At 39.4% G+C, this 25,645-nt stretch overlaps 1 protein-coding gene across 1 annotated transcript in view; it reads right to left on the bottom strand.

Annotated features, from left to right (window-relative positions):
* Positions 1–3,323: 3,323 nt before the first annotated feature.
* Positions 3,324–25,645, bottom strand: part of kif6 (kinesin family member 6) — a 70,523-nt gene continuing 48,201 nt past the window's right edge. Inside the window, exons 14-23 of the mRNA XM_005933972.2 lie at positions 19,500–19,602; positions 16,736–16,791; positions 9,142–9,192; positions 8,425–8,512; positions 8,167–8,302; positions 6,305–6,393; positions 5,576–5,662; positions 5,350–5,454; positions 4,259–4,371; positions 3,324–3,418 (exon numbers count right to left, since the gene is read on the bottom strand). Of these exons, the coding sequence (XP_005934034.1) occupies positions 3,402–3,418; positions 4,259–4,371; positions 5,350–5,454; positions 5,576–5,662; positions 6,305–6,393; positions 8,167–8,302; positions 8,425–8,512; positions 9,142–9,192; positions 16,736–16,791; positions 19,500–19,602 (845 nt within the window). The 3' untranslated portion in view covers positions 3,324–3,401. The remainder of the gene's footprint in view (positions 3,419–4,258; positions 4,372–5,349; positions 5,455–5,575; positions 5,663–6,304; positions 6,394–8,166; positions 8,303–8,424; positions 8,513–9,141; positions 9,193–16,735; positions 16,792–19,499; positions 19,603–25,645) is intronic.

The following is a 25,645-nucleotide window of genomic DNA, read 5'->3' as shown; positions in this document are numbered from 1 at the left end:
TAGCTGTAAACAAGCCTCAAGTTAAAACTTATATTATCGTTGCTTACTGTGGAAATAGGTGCAGTGATTTACTAACATGTAGAAACATGCATGTAATAACAGTATATAAGACAAAAACTGTCTAATGAGTCGGTATTTAGTAAGAAAACCTTAATTATTGAACACAGCCTGAACTCTCTATTTTAAACTTCCTTGTCAATTTTTTATGGAGTCTTCAGAAATAGTTCTACGGGTTACTTGAAAGACATCCAACGCTCTTTTTTTGGATGGTGGTTGCTTTTTTTGTTCTCTGGCAGATGTAGATGATCCCACACTGTTTCAATAATGATGAGGTCTGGGTCACAGCAGGCTAATACATGACTGACTTTGTTTCACTCTATATTTTTACATGCATACTTTCACATTAGCATTTGAAATTTGGGATCAGTGTCATGTTGAAAGAGGAAGCTGCTACCAATCAGCTCTGGATTTTTTTTTTCAAAGGACACGACTTTCAGATAGTGTTCACCTGCTATAGGTTTTAGGCCTGGCACTACTTCTTTTGTCTAATCGCTTGTCTAGTTTCCTCAAAATCTTTAAGGACACACTGCACACCATGCAAAGACATGGCAAACTTTTACCTAACTAGGAATTACCTGAGTGAAAAAATAGCCAATGGCCACAAAAGAACTTCAGAAAGAACTTCAGAAAGACTGGACAACAATTTCTCAATTCCTCCTTGAAAGTATAATATAAAGAAATGAAGGGTGTGTCAAGAGCTTTCGCTGTTCTGTGTCTAATAATAACTATTTAGTTCAGAATCCAACAAGAAGAGTTTGTAACACAATCTGAATAGAGCTTTTTACCGACTGGACACTTCTCCATGGGTGTTTCTTTACCTTTGGCACAGTGCGTGCTGGCATCATTTCCCTGAACAGCAGCTCAGATCAGCTGCAGTTCCTGTAGCGTCCACTTGGTGCTGGCTCCAAAAGTAACTCCTATGTTAATGTCAAACTTCATAGCAGAAATAGATATGTTTACAGCCTGTTAACATGTTAAGGCTTAAAGTTTACATTAATTAGAGGTGTGGCTTCCTTAGTGACAGGTGAATACAGACACAGGTGGCTTTAGGTGCAAAGGGAAGGAGGGGCTCAGGAGTCAGTCCTGCTGCCAGTCTTCCAGTGCTGGACAGATCTGCCTGCCTGATTTGGATGGGAGTAAAGGTTCGGAGGCATTGGGAGGGGGGTGAGTGTGTGTCTGTGTACATGAGAGATTTGAGTGTGTGTGTGTGTGTGTGTAACCAGTGTTCAACTTGAAACAGTGTCCTTTCACCCGGTTAAGCAAAAGTCAACAGTCCTCCAGGTGATGCAGGTGACCTTGAAGTATAGGAGCAGATAGTCAAAACACAGTCCTGTTATCAGGGAAATTTGTTGTTTTGGGCAGTCTTGGCCTTGACAGTCTTGAGTAGCTGCATGAAGGAGATGGTTATTTGGGTTCAAATTAACAACTGCATTCCAATTTCGCATTTGGTCTAAATGTCCATCACTGGTCATCAGGTCTCTCAATTCCCGATGCAGAGCCGTGAGCTTCTCCAAGATCTTATCAATATTGCGTTCAGTAAACACAGTCTGAGTACTCACGGCTTGACCATGGTCAATCGTGTTGGCCAACCTTGTGGGGTTTTGAACAGCTGTAACCGCTTTTTTTGTTCTTCGATAAGCCAGGTCCGCTCCAGCTCCAATCAGCCAGAATACTGTTATCATGGTCCAGAATAGGTAGATCTCGTTCAATGCTGTCCAACGAGAGTGTCGCCAGGAAATGACGCAACAGCAGCAAACATCTCTGCAGGAGAATCGGGCTCTCCTAAGTCTTTAAGTTTTAGAGAACAAGACTGAGAGACTATCTGAGGGTCCGAGTGAATGCCTGATGTAATTTTAAATCTGCTGCACAAAAACTGTTTTTGCTTATATGATCTCATACAGATCATCTTCAAATTTCAGGGAGACCTAAGAGATACTCTAATTTTTTCAGTATAGCTGTTAGAACTATAGTTGACAGTGGTTTTCCACTTTTCCAGTTAAATTCCAAAGTGAAAAAAAGCCACTGTTACACCTATTACATATTATCAAAGAGAAATAAGGAAGCACTCATGAAAAAAGATTTATTACTAATATAAATGGCAAAAGAAAATGAGCTTTGTGCATCAACAGCTATGATCTGTGGATTTTAAATCACAAGGCAGGCAGAGTGGAGAGTTTAAAACTAATACACAAAACAAGAAACTCAGAAGTAAGAACAGCAGTAGTGTGTGTCATAGCATCGCACAATTCTGCTTCATTTTTTTTGTACATTTTAAATAGGAAATGTCCTGATATTATACACTTTTACACCCCTTTTGAATAAAGTAAAATTAGATGGAAATATGAAAGTTATTTGTTTCTGCATCATTTACATAGTTATGATTCATTACTTCCACAAACTGGAGGAGCCGGCTTCCGACTGGCCGCTCCTTCTTCTGATATCTTGAGACAACATTTGTCAAACAGTCGGAGCAGGCTGTGATTTCCACTCATGACCATTATATCACGTCATTACCAGGAAGAAGCCAGTAACTGAGTGTGCACATTTGACAGCAGGCATAATGTGTGCGTGTGTGTGTGTGTGTTGTATTTCTTGGAGAAGCCTAGTACCCATGTACCGGGTCATGAGTAATTATTTCAACTGGTAGACGTGGTGTCACAGTTCTGGGTCAGTTTCCACCCAGTATTTTGAGTTTATTATGTTTTGGTTTAATTTTGCATCAGGGATTGTTTTCTTGTTCTCTTGTTGTGTTAATGATGATGATTATGATGTTTATTATTAGAGTTTCATGTTTCTGTTTGTGTTTAGGATTTGTTCTTCGGTTGTGTCTGCTTAGTATATGTCTAGCTCCATGTGTCATTTTCTGTCTGTCTCTCAATGTCGAGTCTGCGTCTTAGTGTGATGGTTTCTTGTTCCTGTTTTATTGTGAAGGTCTGCGTCTCATGTGAGTGTGTTCAGTTTTACCTCTCGTCTCGTTAATGACTCCGAGCTGTGTCTCCCACCTGTGTGTAATCTCCCTGTGATTCTCTGAGTGTATTTAAGTCGTGTCTTCTGTGTTTGTAGTTGCTGGTCCGTCTGTGTATCCACCCTGCTTCATCTGTGTGTTTCCCTGCTGTCAATCGGTTTCTGCTCGCTCTCGTTCATGTTCAGGTTCGTGTTCTGTACTCAGTTTGTTCCCAGTATAGTTTAGTCTTTGTTCGGTTCGCCTTTTGTCCATTTTTATTTTGTGTTTAATAAACCACCATCACACCTTTACCAAGTGCCTGCGTTTGGATCCTCCTTTATTTTCCACACGGCTCATCTCACTCGCCGTGACACGTGGAGGTCATACTTGAAACACATCACTGCTGATGTTTGCCTGAAATTCAGAAAACAAAGAAAAAGTTAGAATAAGCTATTGTGTGGCGATGTTCAAATGCCTTTGCTAATGTTACTACACTTCCCAGAACGCACTAGTGTCTTGGAAGGTGTTTTGGGAAGATGTATACATAAATATAGAAAGAGTAAAAATTGACACTGGTAGTGCCCAAATAAAGTCGAGGAAAGAAAGATAGAAAACAGGTAATGAAAAAAGAAAGCAAAAAATAAAAGAGTAAAATGAAAAAGGAAACAAGTTGGTAAACATTTAGTGGCGAAAGCTATAATGATGGAAGAAAAGATGAAGAAAAACAGTTTAATAAACTAATAAAGCAAGAAAACAAGCAAGAAGAAAGTCAGCAGTTATTTTCTCGATAACTCCTGAGATTAAAAATCTTTTTTGCAACAGTGTCGTGACCAAGAGAGATAGCATTCAAGTAACACACATGAATCCATACAGCAAAAATACTGTATTCAATATTAATGTTCAAGCAATTATTGAATTAATTCAACCTCAAATTCGCTCAGTAAGACTAGCTCCCTAAGTTGTAGTGAATGTAAGCTGGTAAGTAAGGTTTGTAATAAACCTCAGGGCTTTGTGAAAGGAGTGTCCACCATATATGTATGCTGTCTGTGACCATAATGTAACACTGTGACAGAGAAGTGGAAGCAACAAGTCTCTTTATTCCCTCAGTGGACAGAAAACGAGGATAAAGAAAGCTACGAAAAGTCCTGAGAGAAGCTAAACTTTATTGTCAGGCCAGCAGAGGGCGGTGTTGAATGCATAATGCATACTGTGCTTAAGGTGCGTTTTTTGCATGTGTGTATCTGTGTGTGTTACCTGCCCTGCTGACGAGATTCTGCCTAGCCCTGATAAAAGCCAGGATGTCAGCATCAGTTTGCTGGTCTCCAGTCAGTGGAATAGAGGATGAGACTGTGGCAGAGGTGAGGGTCCTGAAATGTATGAATAGTTACTGTGACAGGCAGCCATCATCATTCATTGCTTTAACAACCCAGCAGTCCTGTTATTCTTGACTATTCGTAATGCAGAGGTTTATAAGAAACAGGTAACAATGCAGTCTCTGTGCTGGTGGAACAAAAGCACGAGTGTTTAACTGTGATCGTAAAAAGGTAGCTCAGGCAGCAGTGAGGCCTGTTTGATTTGTTAGCACAGTTTGTAGACATTACTTCACAAAGATATAAAAATCATAGCCGTGCTCATGACTGAAGAAAAAAAAAACACTGCAAATCTATAAAATCTACACGTCTATATACAGATTTAAGTGCTTCAAAATGTCGACAATAAATCCAAAGAACTTTCAGTTTGTTTTAAAAATGTAAAAAATAAACAATAGACAATACAAGGACTGTGATGTCTCTTATTTCTAAAGAGATATGAGTGAAGTCAATAGTTCCTCTGAACATGTTAAATGGCAGAACTCTGAGAATATACTGGAAATAAGGCTCTGTCACTTTATTCTTTACAAGTGAAACAATAAAATACATGCACCCCCATAATTATGTTCATTAATCTGTATTAAATCTCACAGGATCTCCTGTGAGATTTAAGAAATGTAAGCATTTTATTTGTAAGTATTAGTTCAACGATGTCATCAAAACTAAAAACATAATAAAGATTGAAGTTAATAATAAAGATTCAAAGTTAAAGGGCACACGATAATAATCATAAAACCCCCCACGTAGCTACATGTGACAAAAGAAAAAATATTTTTTAGTAACATGTAAAAATAAATAAATTCACACCAACTGGTAATGTTAAAAAACAAAGTTATACTTAACAAGGCTGTGTCACTGACACTGTAGGGCCTAAATATGTTGTTCCAAAGGATTATTTTGGCCAGAAATAGTTTAAAACTCCTCTTTTGATTGTAATATTTGTCAGCCTTTGTTCCAGGCCACTGATTCACATACTTCCACTCAGAAGAAGGGGTGAAGTCTGTCACCTTCCTGTTCACAGGGTTATTCTGCCACGCTGGCACAGCTGGTCCTGGAGGTTTGCTTTCAAGGGTAAAACTTCTGAAATCAAAGAATCAGTGTATGTGTATATATATAGTGTTACATATCGTATGGCTACATGCAGTATAACCCATCAGTACCCAGAGCAAATAAATGAGAGGATCAGTGAAGCGTAGCTGACCTGAGCTCCTGAGCAGAGATAGAAGGATCTGGATTCAGGTGTCGGCCTGCTGGCGAGTCTCTCACAGTACTGCTGAGAGCAGGAGCCCTAATTAAAATTAGAAGAGTATTTCATGAAGACTGACAGCAAAATACCACAGAACATTATATCATCTGTAGGAAATGTATGCATGTACATGAGCCAACCACCAGAGGGCGCTACAACACAAAAAATAGTTTGTAGCAACATTTTGTGGAGTTTCTGCAAAGTTCACTGAGTTAAAACTAAAGCTGCCATATTCTCAGCTCCATTTTTCTAGTTCTTGTACTATATTCCTTATAAAAAATGGTGGTTAATAATTTCTTTAATCATTTTCAACATTTGTGATGAAGTTTATGTCTTTTAATATTGTTTGCATCTTTCACATAAAAACATTGTTTTATTGATTTAACATTGTTCCAGCAATTGTTTGCTATTTATTAAAGTAAAAAAGGGTTTTATAGAAACAAGCTGCAGGTTGCTGGCTAAGAATCAAGTGTTCAAGCACGGAAATGAAAAGGAAACTATAATATTATTAATAAATCAGTAAAAAGAGAGTGGTTCTCATTATAACTTCGCTAATTTTTATACGTATATGAGCTGAATGGAAGCTAAAAATGTCTATTTAATACACACATATTAAGAGTGCATACCAGCCAACTGGCCAGACCTTTATTACATCTTTTGCAAGGCTGCAAAAAGCAATCTCACCCAAATCCCGGAGCTCGAGGTGTGGATGGCTGTATGGTCCTGTTCAGTGTCCCAGTGTGACTTTGGGCTGCAGCCTCTGACTCAGACTCCTGGTTACAAATAATGAAAAGTTAATTTACTGAAATATTTCTGTACCACTTCTCTACAAAACAACATCATGCCAGCCTGGTAACAGTTAAATGCAATGTGGCCATAGTTCTCTTTAAAAGGACCAGACAACCTTAGGTATTTTGTGTCTTCTGGCTTTGTCATAACACAAAGTTTAAGCAATCACATGTGTGCAGAACAAAAACAGAACAATAAACGTATGAACAAAGCTGATGAATATATACAGGCGCGAAAAAGGACGTCCTGCTTTGTGGACTCAAACTGCATGTGTAAGGCCCGTCTGTTGGATTTCCTCTGCTTCCCATTCGTCACTCAGTGACACATTTCCAAACTTTTCTCAGATGCGAATGAGATATTCACTCCATTCATAAGATCAAAACCAAAGAGCGGCAGCCAGCGACGTCTGCTCATCACATGTTGGTGCCTCATCACATGTTGGTGCCTAACATCTTCTATGCAGTTGGTTTCCGAAACCAACCACATGACAGCCATCAAGGCTGAGGAAAGCGTGCAAGTGGAGAGACAAGTCTAACTTGGTTTTAGACATGAAATTTTATCAGCTTTTCTCTCTTTAAACTTTTGCAAACATATTCTTTCATCATATGGTGAAGACCTATCTCTTATTACCCACAGAGATCATAGACAGATATAGCCATGTAGATACTGGTAAAGTACTTACACATCATACGGTAAAAGCTCAAAAGTTGGTTAAAGGTACAACTGAATGAACTATATTTGAATTTTTTCTAGTATCTATACTGTGAACTTTTTCACTGTGACTTTGACTGGACCATCGCAACACCGCGATGCTTTTCTTTTTCAGACGTTCTGTTGCAGATTTGCTGCTGTGCTTGGGATCGTTGTCCTGTTCTGTGACCCAGTTTGAACCAAGCTTTAGCTGTGAGACAGATGGTCTCACATTTGACTGAGATGTAGCTCTTGGGTGTTTTTACAGTTTTGCTGAGCGCTGAGTGCTCCGGACCTGGGGTGAATTTCCTGGGATGTCCACTTCTGCGAACACTGCGGCATTGTCCCGACACACATCTGAATGCTCCAGACGGCAAAATGCCAAGGCTCCTGCTTTTATAAACCTGCTCACACATCCTGATAATTAATTAGTGAATTGGATTATCAGCTATTTAGCCTCTGAATTCCTATGGAAGCAGTACATAGCTGTATGGAAACTTTATTCTTCACATGTCTGTTAAAGACTGTTAGCCAACAATTTCAATAGCTAAATCTTTAGCTACTAAGATTTATGCAATATTTATAGCGTTATGGCAACTGTTCTCCACTATGTTTAGCTGGCTGCCTCCACTGTGTGACATTTTGTTCCTGTTAATGCTATCTGCTGGGACTGTCCATCATCTGTTGCTGTTCCTCTAAGCTGCTTTCCAGGCTCTTGTTTGGGTCACAAAGAGTTCCATGAAAATGTCTTTGTGTGTATTTGCCTCCTACATATCTTCCCCCCAGGACCGACTGAGCATGATGTTGAACAGAGGCTGCAAGGGTCACACTGGTGCCATAAAGGCCCCACAAGTCAAAGACAGATGCATATCAACTTACACGACCACAGAGCCCTGCATTCAGAAAACAAACGAAAGAAGACATCCATAAACAGAAAGACAAAAAGCCAGAGACAAGGCTAATGTCAAACATGTCTTTAACACTCTTCCCTGGACTTTACATCAGGCTCCCAGATGCTTTATGTGGTGTTGTCACATGGATAGGTAGAGGAAGGTAAGCTCAGCCACCTGCAGACTGGAAGCTTCCTGGCTCCACCACTTATGGAAGTCCTTCTGGAGCTTGACCTTTGACCTCTCCAACAACAGCTGCAGATGTTCAATCTCGGTCCTCAGCGCTTTTAGACGGCCAACGATGCTCTTGTAACTGACAGGAGAAATCAACGGTACTGAATTCAACTTTTGTCCACGTTACGAAGGATCTGCTGTATCCAGTCAATGCAAGCAGGGTCTGCCATAGTAATTCATTAAAAAGCACTACAAACTCACCCTTTTTTTTCTTCCTCAATGTGCTTGCAGAGGTTTTCTTCGGCTGGGTCAAACTCCTCCTCAGACCCTGTGTGACTTTCCATGACACCTGTGGTGTAGAATTGATAGGTTGCAGAGATGACAAAGGAGTTAAAAACAAAAAAGAAACACGGTCATGTTTTATATAAAATGACAAGTGCAAGATTAGAAGCTGAGAATTTGTGTGTGTCATGAGTCCATTGGCTTCAAAGAAAGCATTTAAACTTTTGGCCTCGGATAATGGAAACCAGGCTGCTGTGAAGAGCTCTCTGATGCGGATCTCCAAATAACAAGAAAAGCCTTTTGGTGGGAGGTGTTTGCATGCTTTAGAACCAGGTTTCTCCATCAAAGGTTTTATCTCACTGATCAAAACAGTCAGAATGGAGCAAATGACGGCGTCTTAGAGCCTGAGCCGCCCAGTCTTTGGCCAGTAAGCTTTCATTCACTGAGGCTTGCTGCAAAAGCTTTGAAGTGGCCACTAGTAACAGTTGAAAAGGGGCCACAATGTGCTCAGCGTTTATCATCCTGTTTTGAGAAGAGTTCAATATCAAAAAGATGATAATAAAAAGACCTGATACTTCCTCAAGCTGCAATCCCAATGCAAAGGCAAGAAATGTGCAGAAATGTGGTGAATTTTAATTGCTTCACATGTTTGTTGTTTAGATGTTGGTGTGGGCAGAAGTTATAAATAATTTTTACCATAAGCGGCTCTCTGTCTCCTCCGCACATCCAGCTGCTTCTTCAGTTCAGCTGAGAGAAGGAGAACGACAACAAAACTTTTAAATTTCCATCAAGAGACTCAAAGCACATCAATCTCCAAGGCCACTGGGCTTCATAACTTAAAAAAAGTCGCCTGGTTCCACATGATTTCATAAAAGTCAAGCAAGTAAATGCATGTCATTGTTTATGAAGAAACATTTTGGATTGTCATTCACCTACTTAAAACCCCTGCAATGCAAAACGGTTAAAACCCATGTGCTGCCTAATACAGGGAGTCCTCATTATAACCCAGAAGAAAAAACATTATTTCAAACATTACTCTTGATGATCGGCATGTTTGATTTGGTAAGACATTCCGAAAGATCTCTCCCAATTTATCTAGGATTGAGAGTGGCACCAGCTAAACTTCTATCCATAACAGTTCTTTCAAATCTCACACTTCGTTTTTGTAATTCAACTGTAATCAACAATCTCACGCAAATCCTAAAGCTCCCTCTGGAGTTGGCCTGTCAAACTCTATTCTTCTTAGACATTTGAACCTATGATTTATTTCCAGATGATTAACCTTTTCTGCACATTTCTAACTTCTTATTTTTACTCTTGAACTCTACTAGACTGGCTTTGCATGACTTACAATTCAGAATAATTCATATTTACCTTATTTATCTTATAAAGTGCGTGAGTACAGCCCCTCAGTTCATCCTCTGCCTAATATCTATATGATCATCATCATCATCATCATCATCATCATCATCATATCAAGCCAAGAATAGAAAAAAAAACTGTGAAACAGTGTTTGGAGGAGTATGAGGCCTCACAGGGATTACTTCTATATACAATGACCTCATAAGTTGAAATTTTTCCCAAGTTTATTATGATTATCTACTATACAGTACTGCAGGAAATAAATCAAAACAGAACAATAGTCAAGATGGTGCTGATTTATAAACTTCCATAGTCCTCTAAATGAAGTCTTCAGTAAGCAAAGAAGCAACAAGAAGGAGGCATTCGGGTGAATGTTGATTCTCGTGGCTATAGTGCAGTCTTTACATATGGGCAAGTCATTTACTGTTGCTGAACTGAAGTGTTTAATTACATTGTTGGAGAAATTGCTAATAAACCGCTTCGGTAGTAGAAGACAGTTGTAAGTAAAGGGACAAAAATGTCCAGGGATGCTTTTGCCATAAGACGAACACAGGATACAATTTCATGTTTATTTCATGTTTAGATCAGAGCCAGGCTACGAGATAAAAGCAGTGTTGAATGGCAGTATCTTCTGTGCTGTTTCCATTAAAGTCCCACAGGTGTCATTCACTTATAGACGCTGCTGTGCTGCAGCTCTTTGTATAATACAACCCTATCTCAAGTGGAAATCAGAAAATGGGAAATCCAGATGAAGTATGTGGGGCGGAGGAGGGGGGTGGGTTTCTGTAACACCTCACATGACGCCACAAAATGGTTGGATTAGAGCTCTTGCTCGGCTTTCTCCTGTGGAATACTTTAAATCTGTTTGCAAAGTGCCCGTGTAACCAGCTCGTCTTCCAGGACCACTTTTCTGAGGGTTTCAGTAGACAGCAGAGACATGAATGGATGATGTGAAACATTACAAATGAGCAGCCCTGACACAGTGTGCCCATGATGACAGTGTTTTTCCAAATGCCTATGGAGTATGAAGCTGGGTTGTGTGTGGGTAGCTGAAAATGTAGTTGTACTGAGACGCCCTGTGGCTTCGCGTTGTGGTGAGGTGGGCAGCCTGAAACTTCACTAACAGACACAGCTCTCTCAAACATGACCCACAACCCCTTTCATAATAACATAAAAGGATTAAAAAATATTTATGCCATGACCACGCTATGATGACAGGGTACAAAAAAGGGGCAGGGAGCACGTGAAGGCAACATAAAAAGCACTTCTTTTTTTTTTGGTTGACTTTTGTGTTCACTCTGATCCGTACATGGTCATGGCCAAAGTATTCTTTAACAGATCTGTTATATGCGCCCGAAGCCCCTGCATGGCCCCACCCTTTTATTTAGCCATAAATTTTCCAAATATCTTCTGTGTAAACTCGTCACACATCTCTCTTAAAGGCTCATGGACTGCACCCAAGCAACGATCTCTTTAAAATGGGTTTGAAAAATAAACTACAAAAACTGCAGTACTTCTAATGTCCACTTGAGGTGGGCTACAAAAGTGAGTACTGTATAGACTCCTATGTTACAAATCAAACTTTAAAGCTGAACTAACCATCTTTGCAGCCTAGAACAAACTTTTTTTAAAAAACTTACTTGTTTAAATTCTTTTAAGGAATAAAGTTTGTATTTTTAGGGACGTAGATTCTAACGCAGCCAGTGTTTTTGACACCTTTCTGAATACTTTTAATGCAGCTGTCGGACAAAAATATGGCTTATTTACAGACAATCCAAGAAATATGTTAAGTATGCTCCAGTTTTAGTTGGTAAAGTTACTGTCTATAGATCCATGTCTTTGTCTCCTGCCTTCCTCCGCTCACCCGGTCACGTCAGATGGCCGTCCCTCCCTGAGCCTGGTTCTGCCGGAGGCGTCTTCCGTTAAAAGGGAGTTTTTCCTTCCCTTTGTCGCCAAAGCTCTTGCTCATTGGGTGTCATATGATTATTTGGGTTTTGTCTGTTTTCTCTGTATTATTATAGGGTCTTACCTTACTACATAAAACACCTTGAGGTGACTGTTGTTGTGATCTGGCGCTATATAAATAGAATTGAATGGAATTGGATTAAACTGAACTGCTGATTCAATGATTTTGACCAGGATTAGACAAATAACCTAAACAACTACCGGTAAATACCATACCACACCTACCATAAATGCAGCCAAAGTTTGAGATAGAAAATGTTCAATAGTGACTGTGTGAACTGTGTTTACAGTAAAAGACTGAATACTGGCCAAGGGACAAATATCTCTTATTTCTTCAGGATCTGCAGGGTATCAGTGGGAGGGAGGAGACACCATATACCCAATATGACTCTGGTTTCAAAAGGTTTAATGTACAACAGATTTACTTTTTTACCTGTCCCAGCAATGATCAGAGAAATAAAAAAGAATCAAAACTTTAAAGCCAGTTCAAGTCCCAAAACAGACCAAAACAACAACAACAAAAATCCAGGATATTTGTCAAGTAAAGATGGGGTGCAGACTTCAGTGCTTCTATTCTCCATCCAGGACAAGATTGTGAGCTCAACACCAAAAACTCTTCCAAGCCACACAGGGTTTTCCCCCCACACCACCGTCAGTAGACGTGCTGTCGACTTTAAAGGCTAGTTTCAAGCTACAAGCCTCAATAAATATTTGGTGATTTTTGTGGCCAGGAGGTTGAATGTGATATGCCACATAAATACCAAAGTGAGGTGAGATTTGAGCACCATACTTGCAGCCCAGCTTTCCAGCATCTGACCTATGTGTAGATGAAGAATAATATCCACAAGTAATCTGGTAAATGTTTAAAATTCACAAGACAAATAAAGAACCGCAAGAACACAGGAAGCAAGATTTGTTTCTATTAAACAGAGAGCTGCACTAAACATTCTCCATTTTTGTAGGACAGCTGGGTTCATGCTGCTGTTGACTGAGGCTTTGACCTAAACTATGGACTTTTTATAAACCACTTTAATATATGGCTGATAGCACAGGAATTAATCACAGAAACAGTCAGCGCAGTAAAATGCAGCTCATGTTAACAAAGACTACAATATTTCTCTTCTGGTATTTGTTCTAAAAAGTGTGGCACATCTCCGGCTCCATACTCATTTTTCCTGCATCTGTGGGTCACTTCAGCGAAGGTGAAATCAAAGTGATACCAAAGACGGTGTCACATGCTTGGCCCAAATTCCTCAACAAAGTAAGAAACAACAGAACTGCCCCACCAAAGGATGTTAAAACTGGTGTAAAAACAGGTGTGTGTTTCTAGGAACATTATATAAGAAATCTGGAATTTAGAAATTTTTCTCAGGAATAAATATATAACCAAACCACTTGAATATTCAGAAAGCGCTATTGATTTTGATTTAGGACAACCTCCTGCCTCCACAAACATGCATTTGGAACTGTAGCTGCCTTGTAAAAATACGGCAAAGTATTACTGTGCTGCAGAAAACAGAAACACAAAATTGAGACATAAAACAAAACACAGGAAAACTGAAAGGCATCACCAGAATAACTATGAAGTAAAACAAAGAATGAAAAGACTCAAAGATGTCACAGAAAAGCTTGCAATCTGGTAGAATAAAAGAGATCAATACAGTAATCCAAGAAAAATCCAACAAAAACCAAAACCAACACTCCCGGACTATGACAGCTGGGGTTCTTCTACAGTAAATTAAAATAAATAAGAATGTTCAGAATCTACGTTCTTATACAGTGGTTTTACTGATCTAGGTCAAATCTGCACATACAGTATCTATAGCAGCGTAGCATTGGGAACAGACTAAACAGGATATTCCAGACGTCCATCTCCCTAACAAAATGTTCTGGTTCCTCCAAGAATTTCCCAATCCAGATAACATATATAATTTCTCCCTTTCCAAATTGGGAATGCTCAGAAAACCTCCAAAGCAACAGAAGAGCAATAGCTTTATTCTGAGCTCCATCCTGATGTCCAAACTGTTCACCCTATGTGTAAACCTGCATTCATGAGCTCACTTTCCTGACTACTGCTCAGATCTCAAGTACCGATGATGACTGAAACATAGATTGACAGGTGTATCAAAAGCTTAGCCTTCTGGAACCATGAAACCACGGTCTCAGACTTTGAGGTACTGATTCTCATTCTCGCCACTTCACACAAATTGCTTTAGTGGGAGCTCAGAATCACATCAGTCTCATACTCCTGCTACAGAAGATGTGCATCTGTGACTTTCTAAATAGAAATCTCTTCTTTCGACCTATGGTTTCAGAATGCGTCTCTGCAGTAGGACTGATCTCTAGAATCATAGTGCGGCCAAGAAATACAGCATAGACTAGAGACTGATGCTTCCTCTAACCCTCAAGTTGGGTCCTTTAGAAAAAAGCACCTCATATTATCCTAAAAGTTTCCATGTTCTCCTTTAACCATGAGACACAGGTGGTGTAAAGTTTCCGAGCAAACCCTCCAAGATGGCATTAAAACACAGCGAGCCACTTTCCAGCCACTAAAAACACCATCTCTCATCCAGGAAGAATGCAGCTCTGTGCACCTAAAAATGTAATAAGCTTTGACAGCATTGAGATGTTTGAGTAAGATGAGGAATGTGGATAAATTAGTAAAAATCCAGTTTTTCCTCGCTTCAGCCTCACTGTGCGGTCTGCAGAACACATTTAAAGAGTTAATAATCTGCATGCTGTCAGGGTTGATTTCTGCATGACATGTGACAGATTTGACTGTGTCAGCACCTCATGCAGTGAAGGCTAAAGACAAAAAAAATTAATTCAGAGGGTGATAAGTGTACACTGGCATGTGTGGTGCTAACGGGCAAATGCTACTAAACCACTGAGCGTGCTCAGAGGCAGCGCTGATGCCAGGCGTTGGTGTAAACCTATCCATTTCAACGGCATGTGAAATGAGCCACAGACAGAGCAGGGAAATTTATAAATGTAGCTTGCAGTAGTAAACGCAAACCAGATAAAAACACATTTTAACTGCTCTGAGTTTACTGGAAAGTTCAACCAAACATTAATATCATTTAAACTCACTGCCAGCGGTGACAGGACTCGGCTTTTAGTGTTTCTGTAAACAGCAGCAGGTTATGACACAATACTGAGCTTCTAACAAGGCATCTTTTATGATTTCTATATTAAAGTGCACCTTCTCTGCTTTTCCTTTTTTTTTCTGTATGGAACAGCTGTAGGAGTTTTAAAAATGAAGGTTTTTTTTACCTGCACAAAACTGAAATGGAAAAAAAAAAAGCAAAAAATAAAGAAACGCAAAAGTAACAAAAGAAAAAAACAAGAGAGATCAGTAATAACTAATAGTTAAATGCAGAGAGGTGTATAAACACATAGTGAGTGAAGAAGAAGAAGACGAAGAAGACGAAGAAGAAGAAGACGAAGAAGACGAAGAAGAAGACTCAGTGCATCTAGCCAACATCAAGAAAGTTATCACTGGAATGTTTTCAGATGTCTGTTGCTATTTAACGTAATTCTTTTAGCTCAGTTCCTCAAAAGGCTCTGCATTCTCAGAGCGTTGTTCTTAATGGAAGCCCCATCTTGTGTCATAGAATGTCGTGTTACATGGAAGTATGACAGACTCCTAGTTCAGCTTGTTTCAGGCAGAGAATGAACTCATAAACCAAGTTTACAATACATAAGAATTATTTTGAATTATGACTCAATTAGAATCCAGAAATAAAAATATTTACTTGGAAATAAGAAACAAAGTGCAAATGAGACAGTCTCTGTCTAATCTTCACTTTGGGTCACTTGTGGGCATTTAGAAGACACACATTGTGTAGTGAATATAGTCCCAGACTAACAACATAAGGCTTAGAACCACTAAGCTTTGGCCTAAGCCAATGCCAAGTTTACCCGTTATGGATATTACACAGAAGAGCACAAGAGTGACAGCCAAGTAAAAAACACAGGTTGGAATCTTCAGTAACCGGAAATCCAAATGTGGAAATCTTCAGGCTGTTTCAAATGTATTAATATGGAACTTGTTAAAATAACTGACCAAAATAACTAAATTGGGAAATATTCAAAAATAAAGACACAAGACAACAAATCCAAGAAAAATAAAACTGCATTATTGTCGCCTATTGTCAGAAAGAAACAGGTGAAGTAAAATATGAAACTAGTTAAATATTAAATATCAATCGAGCTGAGAACGTTATGTTGCCATAGTAACAACAGAAGCTTCCCAACATCAAATCAACGCCCTTTCAGCTTCTTCCTATACAGTGGTATAAAAAGTCTTTTTCCCCTTCCTTATTTCCTATTTTTTTTTATATTTGTCACACTTAAATGTTTCAGATCATGAAACTAATTTTACTATTAGACAAAGATAACTTGAGTAAACACAAAATGCAGTTTCTAAATAAAGGTGTTTCTTATTAAGGGGGAAAAATCCAAACCTACATGTGAGGAGCAGGGGCAAGCACTGTTTTTACACCACTGTATCTCCGAACACACAGAAAAAGAAAAACCTTTTGAAACATATAGCGAAAGGCTGTTGCTATCGCAGCATGAACCTCCAAACTGCTCGCTCTTTGGTCTTAGCTTGCTTCATGCTATGTTAGCTCTTCTGCTGCTGATGTGTGGTAAAGTAAACACAGAAGAACACACCACAGAACTCAATGGAGCGTCTTATCAACTGTATCTTAGTTTCCATTAGGATGATCAAGTCCTTTTGCACTGCTTCCCAGCAATTTGCTCTCCGATGTGTGCCTTTCTCTTGTTTTGTATATATCCCTCTCTTCTGTTTGCTATTAATTCCTGATGATGTCTTTACTATTTATATCTTTCTTTTGAATAGAGGGCTCTATTCTATTCTATGACAGACGACTGCGCACCTGAACATTACGCAGCTCTTGAGTGTAATGTGTTTTTCAAAAAGAATGAGAAAACTTACTGATTCTGTTTCTGGCTTCATTCAGTTCCTCTCCAAGTTTCCGGGCCTCTGCTGATCTGTTCAAAAGAATCAAAGAATTAAAAGCAAAGTTCACCCTCAAGATCACATTTACATATGCTTCCTCAGGCCTGTTGTGCTGTTTATACATCTGGATTGTGGAAATGTCTGGCATCTCTTAAGGATAGAAAATCCACTGAAAAACAATACAACAATAATGTGTCTTTACTAGAGATGGACCGATCCGATATTACGTATCGGTCCGATACTGACGTAAATTACTGGATCGGATATCGGAGAGAAATAAAAAATGTAACCCGATCCATTAAATATCAATAAAGCACCTCACAAAACTTGCGACATAGCGTAACTCGGCCCATAACCATAGCACGTCGGAGCAGTGTGCTCACGTGATAGAGCGGTTGTGTGTATTTGGAGCCTCCTACCAAACCGGCATTTCATCTCCGAGGAAGTGATCCCAGAGAGAAGTAAAGCAAGTGTGTAAGTTAATATCTGAATGTTTGTAAAGCATTCCCGCGCTACTTCAGTCATGAAACTGATTAATGATCAGCTGATCGGCTTTTCTGTCCAAGTCCGTCTCTCTTCTTTGTTTTTGGCCCACTTTGCGCCAGAAAGAGGAAACCAGCGGCTGAACATCAGCAGAATGTTTAACCTTGATAAGCTGTTGTTAGAATTTATTTAATATTACTTTCTGGACCAGGATCTTTTTCTACGCAGCTCACGGCTGGTAACTGTGCAGGGGCGGATCTAGCAAAGTTTAGCCAGGGGGGCCGATAGGGCATGAACAGGGAAAAGGGGGCACAAAGACATACTTTTCTTTCTTATTCTCATTTAAAATGTCTAGCTTTTAATAAATAATTATCTGAATCTTACACCCAAAGTTTTAATCTGATGTAAAATGTATAGAAGTCCATTACTGTATATACAGGGAGTGCAGAATTATTAGGCAAATGAGTATTTTGTCCACATCATCCTCTTCATGCATGTTGTCTTACTCCAAGCTGTATAGGCTCGAAAGCCTACTACCAATTAAGCATATTAGGTGATGTGCATCTCTGTAATGAGAAGGGGTGTGGTCTAATGACATCAACACCCTATATCAGGTGTGCATAATTATTAGGCAACGTCCTTTCCTTTGGCAAAATGGGTCAAAAGAAGGACTTGACAGGCTCAGAAAAGTACAAAAATAGTGAGATATCTTGCAGAGGGATGCAGCAGTCTCAAAATTGCAAAGCTTCTGAAGCGTGATCATCGAACAATCAAGCGTTTCATTCAAAATAGTCAACAGGGTCGCAAGAAGCGTGTGGAAAAACCAAGGCGCAAAATAACTGCCCATGAACTGAGAAAAGTCAAGCGTGCAGCTGCCAAGATGCCACTTGCCACCAGTTTGGCCATATTTCAGAGCTGCAACATCACTGGAGTGCCCAAAAGCACAAGGTGTGCAATACTCAGAGACATGGCCAAGGTAAGAAAGGCTGAAAGACGACCACCACTGAACAAGACACACAAGCTGAAACGTCAAGACTGGGCCAAGAAATATCTCAAGACTGGTTTTTCTAAGGTTTTATGGACTGATGAAATGAGAGTGAGTCTTGATGGGCCAGATGGATGGGCCCGTGGCTGGATTGGTAAAGGGCAGAGAGCTCCAGTCCGACTCAGACGCCAGCAAGGTGGAGGTGGAGTACTGGTTTGGGCTGGTATCATCAAAGATGAGCTTGTGGGGCCTTTTCGGGTTGAGGATGGAGTCAAACTCAACTCCCAGTCCTACTGCCAGTTTCTGGAAGACACCTTCTTCAAGCAGTGGTACAGGAAGAAGTCTGCATCCTTCAAGAAAAACATGATTTTCATGCAGGACAATGCTCCATCACACGCGTCCAAGTACTCCACAGCGTGGCTGGCAAGAAAGGGTATAAAAGAAGAAAAACTAATGACATGGCCTCCTTGTTCACCTGATCTGAACCCCATTGAGAACCTGTGGTCCATCATCAAATGTGAGATTTACAAGGAGGGAAAACAGTACACCTCTCTGAACAGTGTCTGGGAGGCTGTGGTTGCTGCTGCACGCAATGTTGATGGTGAACAGATCAAAACACTGACAGAATCCATGGATGGCAGGCTTTTGAGTGTCCTTGCAAAGAAAGGTGGCTATATTGGTCGCTGATTTGTTTTTGTTTTGTTTTTGAATGTCAGAAATGTATATTTGTGAATGTGGAGATGTTATATTGGTTTCACTGGTAAAAATAAATAATTGAAATGGGTATATATTTGTTTTTTGTTAAGTTGCCTAATAATTATGCACAGTAATAGTCACCTGCACACACAGATATCCCCCTAAAATAGCTAAAACTAAAAACAAACTAAAAACTACTTCCAAAAACATTCAGCTTTGATATTAATGAGTTTTTTGGGTTCATTGAGAACATGGTTGTTGTTCAATAATAAAATTATTCCTCAAAAATACAACTTGCCTAATAATTCTGCACTCCCTGTATATGTAATTTGAATTTTACTCAAAACTATTGCTCCGTGTTTATGAGGGCAAAGAATCATTTTCCTGAGTGAACGTGACTTTGTTAACCACATTCATGTGACCACTCAGACTGATTCCTGGTGTTAGAGAAAGAGGTGCCCGAGAAGAAAACGATATCCTTGAAATGCTGAACTTTGTGGTACTGCTTATACGTTGAAGTAGTCTGCCTTAATTTGGGCATTATCAGGATAATATTTTGTTCTACTAGTCATTAACCTCTGTTTCAGCAGACTCTTGTTGTCTTCAATGGTTAGGTGGTCTTCATGGTCTCTTATGAAGATCTCAAAGGCCTCTTGTTTTCCCATTGACAGCTTGGGGCCTGAAAGAGAGAGAATAAAAATCAGCACTGAGATGCACAGTGTGCTTTATTTTATGAATCAGAAACACTGTGTATATCAGCAGCTCCACGGTAAAAAACATCATCTAACTTGAGCACTCATGCCAGGTCCTGCTGTGCAAATAATAATGGATAATAATGGATTGTATTTATATAGCGCTTTTGAAGGCACCCAAAGCGCTTTACAATACCACTATTCATTCACTCTCACATTCACACAAATGTGAACATGTTCCCACATTCACCGGTACTCTACTCCAGTCTGGAAGCCAGATGTGCGCTACAGAGCTCTACTGATATGGCTGATTATCGCGGCATTTGATGATTAGCGAGAACATAAACACAAATATAAACAGCAGTTCTGAACATGTCAAGATTACATAGCGGATATACCCCACCCCTCGCTGCTCAACCTCAGCAGTGCATCGCACATCAGGAAACATGATGTTGAACTTCCTGCTCACTGCTCAAGTTTTTATTAAAGCTGTACACATCTGCTTTAAATACTGCACTTCCACCAAGGGGATAAAACACAACACAGCAGAGAGCGTTGATTTGGTCTCCTTCTGAAAATGCGATTGAATTAGAAAGGCTGGATTGTAAATTTTATTCTCAGGAAGGTTCCTAAAGGAGTGAAATGACCCAGAAGCATCTGTGTGGTAACTATTATGCACCATCTCTGTGTCCAAATGCACCTGGAGTCTAACTACAAAGCTATGGTTAGACTAATATAAACACATTAGCAAAGGAAGGATGTTTATTTGTAGGTTAAATAGTTCTGAATAAAAGTTCTTGTTGAGATTCCTGATGGGCAGAGGCAATTGTCATCATATGGCAGAAAGAAGACACCAAAATCGGACCAAACTCGACCTAAGAAAATCCTTGAGAAGAGCCCATCCACAAGATAACGTTAATATGTCACTGCATGGTTTGGATTACGTGCTTGAAAAAGTTCACATCCTGACCTTAAATACTGACACTGCAATCTTAGTCAGTCAACTGTGATTTTTTTCTGTTGCCTCCTTAAATGACACAATGAGATCAGTACAGATTATATTGGTATTAGGGAAAAATCTTACAATTAGTGCACTGTTATTTTTCATGCTATTACATGATAATAAATCTGTTGTAAAACCTTTACTTCTCTTAGTTTAACACAAAAAGCTAAACTTGTATGTAGACATTAAATGACTGGGAGCTATTTATTATTTATAAGTGCTGCATGTATCATGGTGACTGGAATTTACTCTATTTTTTTCTGTTTTATTAAGAAGGCGAAAAACAAGTTGTTGTTTTCCTCTCTGTTACCAACTGTTTTCCAACTGTTCCTTGGAAAATCCAAAATGCCACCATGATTTCCAATAATCCCTGCACCCCCCGTTAAATCTGTGGACTTATCCGTTCTAACCAAAGACATTCGTACACAGGACACTAACTCATGTGAGATTAATCGTGGGACAGTTAGGAATGCTGTTTCTTTATTTTTGGAAAGTCCTGATTAAAACCAACTTAGACGTGCGCTACAAGAGCCAAACTCTACAAATCAGCATGAGGGGATCTTGAGGGGAAATGCACTCCGGTCGACTCTTGTAAAAAAGCAGCATTCCAGGAATATCTAAGGGTGATATAACATCATATTATGTTGTGCTCACAGAATTTGTGGGGTAATGAGATCACACGGTCCTCAGGCCAACTTTCCTCATTTTTCTTTTCCGTGCTCCAAGTGCAGACAAACCACAGAGGTTTGAATGTGTTGTGACTGTTGTTGCTGCTTCAACAAATTTTAGAGGTGAAATGCCAGCAAAGAGAAGAAGCTAGGAGCTTTCACAATTATTTTTGGGTGAATTTTATGTTCCTACTGCACTTTCTCACTCACCGAGGTGTCTCTATTTGGTCCAGATCACAGAAACGTGTGGACGGCCTGCTAGAATCATCAGCGTCTCATTACAAGCTAGCCGGATTTACGTTAAGATCTAACTCTCACTTAAGACTCGTCTCATTTCTGGTTAATTCAATTCTTTAACAGTCTGAGCCACAACAGGAACACCTTGTCTTTCTATCAGCGCTCTATGAAAAGAACAGGAAGGAGACACTGTACATCTGTACCTTCATAAGACTCTAAACACTCCTATTAGTCCTGTTTTCATTGTACAGCAAACGCAGCAGAAATCCAGCTCTATGACGTAATGTGCGCAGAGTGCTTCTACAGAGACAGTGGTAATCAGAAAACCCTTCCTAATGTCCAGGTTCTATTATGTGTTGGCTGAGCTAGGAGGCCAAGAACAGAAGGAAAAAACAGAGTCTGACAGTATGGCTTTCAGTCATCACAAATGGTTTCCATGGAAAGTTCATCATCATTATATTTACAGTGCATCTTCAGGGGACAGTGATTTTCATCCAGCGACTGCAGCAGCAGGACCCAAAGATTAGACCTAATTGAAATGTACATAAACAGTCAGCGACCCTCTGAGCATGCGGACATGATAAGTGTAGCACATTTGTTTTAAATTAAGACAGAATAAAGAACAATGATCTAATGTGCATATAGTTTGAGTCGCCAAGTGGGTCATGGAAACCAGCCGCTGCAGATGAGAAACATATGATATCTGCTCTATTGTTAAAGAACTGCGTCAACTGTGTGTCCCTCTGGTATTCTGCTCATTCTGTATATTTCATAAAAAATGTATTTAGAGCACACATAAGAAGACGCACAAGGACAGCTGTATTTTTCTTATCCTTTTTTCTCAATGCGTTGCTTTTAAATCTATGGGTCTAAAAATTCAATAGTTAGGTACTGATTTACTACTGTGGCATATTAAATAAAGGTAACAACAGAAATAGTAAGGTTATTGGAAAGAGTGCTAAAGTGCTTTGCAAAGAATAAGAACATATATAATAAATAAATACAAAGGAAAACGACAGATACTATAAATAAATAAAGCTATACAAAAAGTTAACTGTCAGCTAATAATAAAATTCAAAAATCCTAAAATATTCTAAAGATGGAAAATAAATAAACAAACTGGGAAAAGGAGGTTTCTACAAGATATATATTTAAAGGCACAGGCAAAAGTAGGAATAAATCCGACATTTTCTGATATGAAAATTGTAACTATTAGGAAGAAAACCTGTGAAATGAATAACAATAATAATGATAATAAAAAATACACAGATGAAGGGAGGCAACATTCTGAAAAACAAAAGGATGAGATATGTAAGATTAGACTTCAATTTACATGAAAAAATTGGACATTTAGAAAAATGAAAGCCAAAATAAATAAAGATAAAAAGCTGAAATTCTAATCCACCAGCCTCTGTAAAACTGCTGTTTTACTGCATGAAACTGCAGAAACAACAGATGTTGCACAAAGCTCGTCTAATTCAGTGTGTAATTATGTTCTGAATCCACCCATTTTATGACAGTGTCTCTTTAAAGCTTGAAATTAGAGTTAGAGCTACAGTTATCAGGATTCCCTTAGTGAATTTGACTGCAAAGTGTAATCTTTTTTTGTATATTTTTTTCTAGATAATCTACAAAATATTGTGCATTTTTCCTCAAAAATCTAATCTCAGAGTTTGAGAGTTTTTCTCAGAAATGGTCTCTTTTTAAACAGAGAATAAAGAATGGACCTCATAAATCTTTGTAGAAATGCAGCATGAACACCAAAGTCTAAAAAAACCAAATAAATAAATATTGACCCCACCTGTGCTCCACATAAAAAGCATTACAACTGTAGGAAATGTCTTCTCTGATTCTCCTGTAAGTACTCAGTGTGGTCTTGTGCTTCCCAAAGTTACAGAGTCTCCCTGGACAGCATCAGGCTGAAAGAGTCAGGAATTTCTCATGAAGTGTGAGAAAATTGGTTGAACATTCCTGAGTGGACGTGTAACTACTGCAGGATCTGGAGATTTCTGGGGGTGTGCAACTTTCCCCACAACAGAGTGGACAGTACTAATACTGTTGGCAAAATTAAAAAATGTAGTCATTATATAGTCTGGTTTAAGAATGAAGTCATCTACAAACACCATCTCAGTCTGTGACTCCACAGCAATGCTAAATCAGTCTTGATCAGCATGCCGTCCACCATTGTTATAATCCTCCAGCCTGGAAAAGGGCACACATTTTATTTTCTTGAGGCAAGAATGCTGCAGCCTCCTTACTGTATTTCTGATGTAAACCAGAAGTGCCTCTTTCTTCTACAAAGAGTACAAAATGCTACAAAGTTGCTTAGGTCGTCACCGATGATGACTCAGACGTATGTAGAACCATACCTCTGAGTCTTTATGTAGCACCAAATCACAACAACAGTTGCCTCAAGGCACTTTATATAGTAACGTAAAGACCCGACAATAATACAAAGAAAACAGAGAAAACCCCAACAATCACATGCCCCCCTATGAGCATGCGCTTTGGTGACAGTGGGAAGGAAAAACCTTCCTTTAAACAGGAAGAAATCTCCTGCAAAACCAAGCTCAGGCAGGGATGGCCATGGGCTGTGACCGATTGGGGATGAGTGGATGAAGACAAGACAAAGACATGCTGTGGCAAAGAGCCAGAGATTATTAAAAACTGCAACAACATAACTGCAAAAGGAACAAAAGAAAAAACAAGAGAGATTAATAATAACTAATAATTAAATGAACCACCCCCCACTAAAACTTTGTCAAACTGTGACAACCGACATGTAGTTTGTCAAAAGGCACCCTAAAGACTCTCAGACCATAAGAAACCACATTGTCTGACCTTATGAAACAAAGACTGAACTCTTGGGGCTGAATACAAAGCGTCATATCTGGAGGAAACCAGGCACCACTCATCACCTGGCCAATACTATCCCTACACTGAACATGGTGGTGGCACCATCAAGCTGTGGGGATGTTTTGTTTTTGTTTTTTTTCGAGGGAAAGATGAATACAGCAATGTACAGACATCCCTAGCACACAGTCAAGATAACAAAGGAGTGACTTTGGGACCCGTCTGTGAATGTTCTTGAGTGGCTCAGAGACCAGACTGAACAGCTCTGGAGAGATCAGAAAATATCTGAGCACCGATGGAGCCTGAGAGTTCCCAAAAACAGGTGTGCCAAGCTTGTAGCATCATACTCAAAAAGACTTGAGGTTGTAATTGTTGCCAAAACTGCTTGAACAAAGTGTTGAGCAAAGGCTGTGAATACTTATGCACAATAAGTATGCGAACCTCAAGAAAACACTTTGTCACTGTGGGTATTGTTTGCAGAATTCTGATGTGAAAATTTGAATAGAACTGATTTTGGAGGCTTTAACATGACAGCTGTGGATCAGCTGTAGTTGCAGTGATCTATGTTCATTAAATTTATTTTCACAGCTGTTAATATACCTGGATGGACTGCCCAAGTAAAACTAAGAGGAACCAGAATCCATGGAAGTTCATGTCTCACAAGAGAGAAATAAATAAATAAAATGGCCTTTTGAGGCTGAATGAAAACAAATCTTCTGCTGTGACAGCCCATATAATAATGTTAACTGCATATCAGATAATCTAATACATATGGAACATCATTTATCAGTGATTTTAAAACCCCCTGTTCATGGTCTTTGTTCCTTCTATAGTCCTTTATGGACAGACTTGAAGTGTGTATTTTGTTTTCAAACAGGCTCTTCTGGTCTTATTACTGCACTGGGCACCATGACACAAAAATGTCAGAGAGGATGAGAGAGCTGTGGTTAGCAGAGACAAGAGCGCAGGCTTGGTTTGATGAGTTTCTGGCTCATACCGAGCCTGATGGCTATGACCAAGCTTGTTACAAAGGCTCAAGTTCATCATCACTCGAGGCTCCACTTAACCAAAATTAAGCAGGAAAAGCCAAATAAATGCCGCCTTTGGCTGGAGAGCTCATCCAAAAGCTTAACTTGCTTAACCTCAGCATTCCCCTTACATTTAAACCAAGTTTATGTCTAAAGAAGTTCAGCTGCAGCTGAAGTTTCTACTTCTAAAGCTGCCACCTTTGGGTCATTGTTATCATGTATCTTTAAACTTTTAGTTCAT

This window comes from Haplochromis burtoni, unplaced genomic scaffold (assembly GCF_018398535.1).
Source record: "Haplochromis burtoni strain Fernald_Lab_line unplaced genomic scaffold, NCSU_Asbu1 Contig_176, whole genome shotgun sequence".
NCBI classification, from domain to species: Eukaryota; Metazoa; Chordata; class Actinopteri; order Cichliformes; family Cichlidae; genus Haplochromis; species Haplochromis burtoni.
Note: the sequence above shows the minus strand (reverse complement) of the source record. Positions and strands in the feature narration are given on the sequence as shown.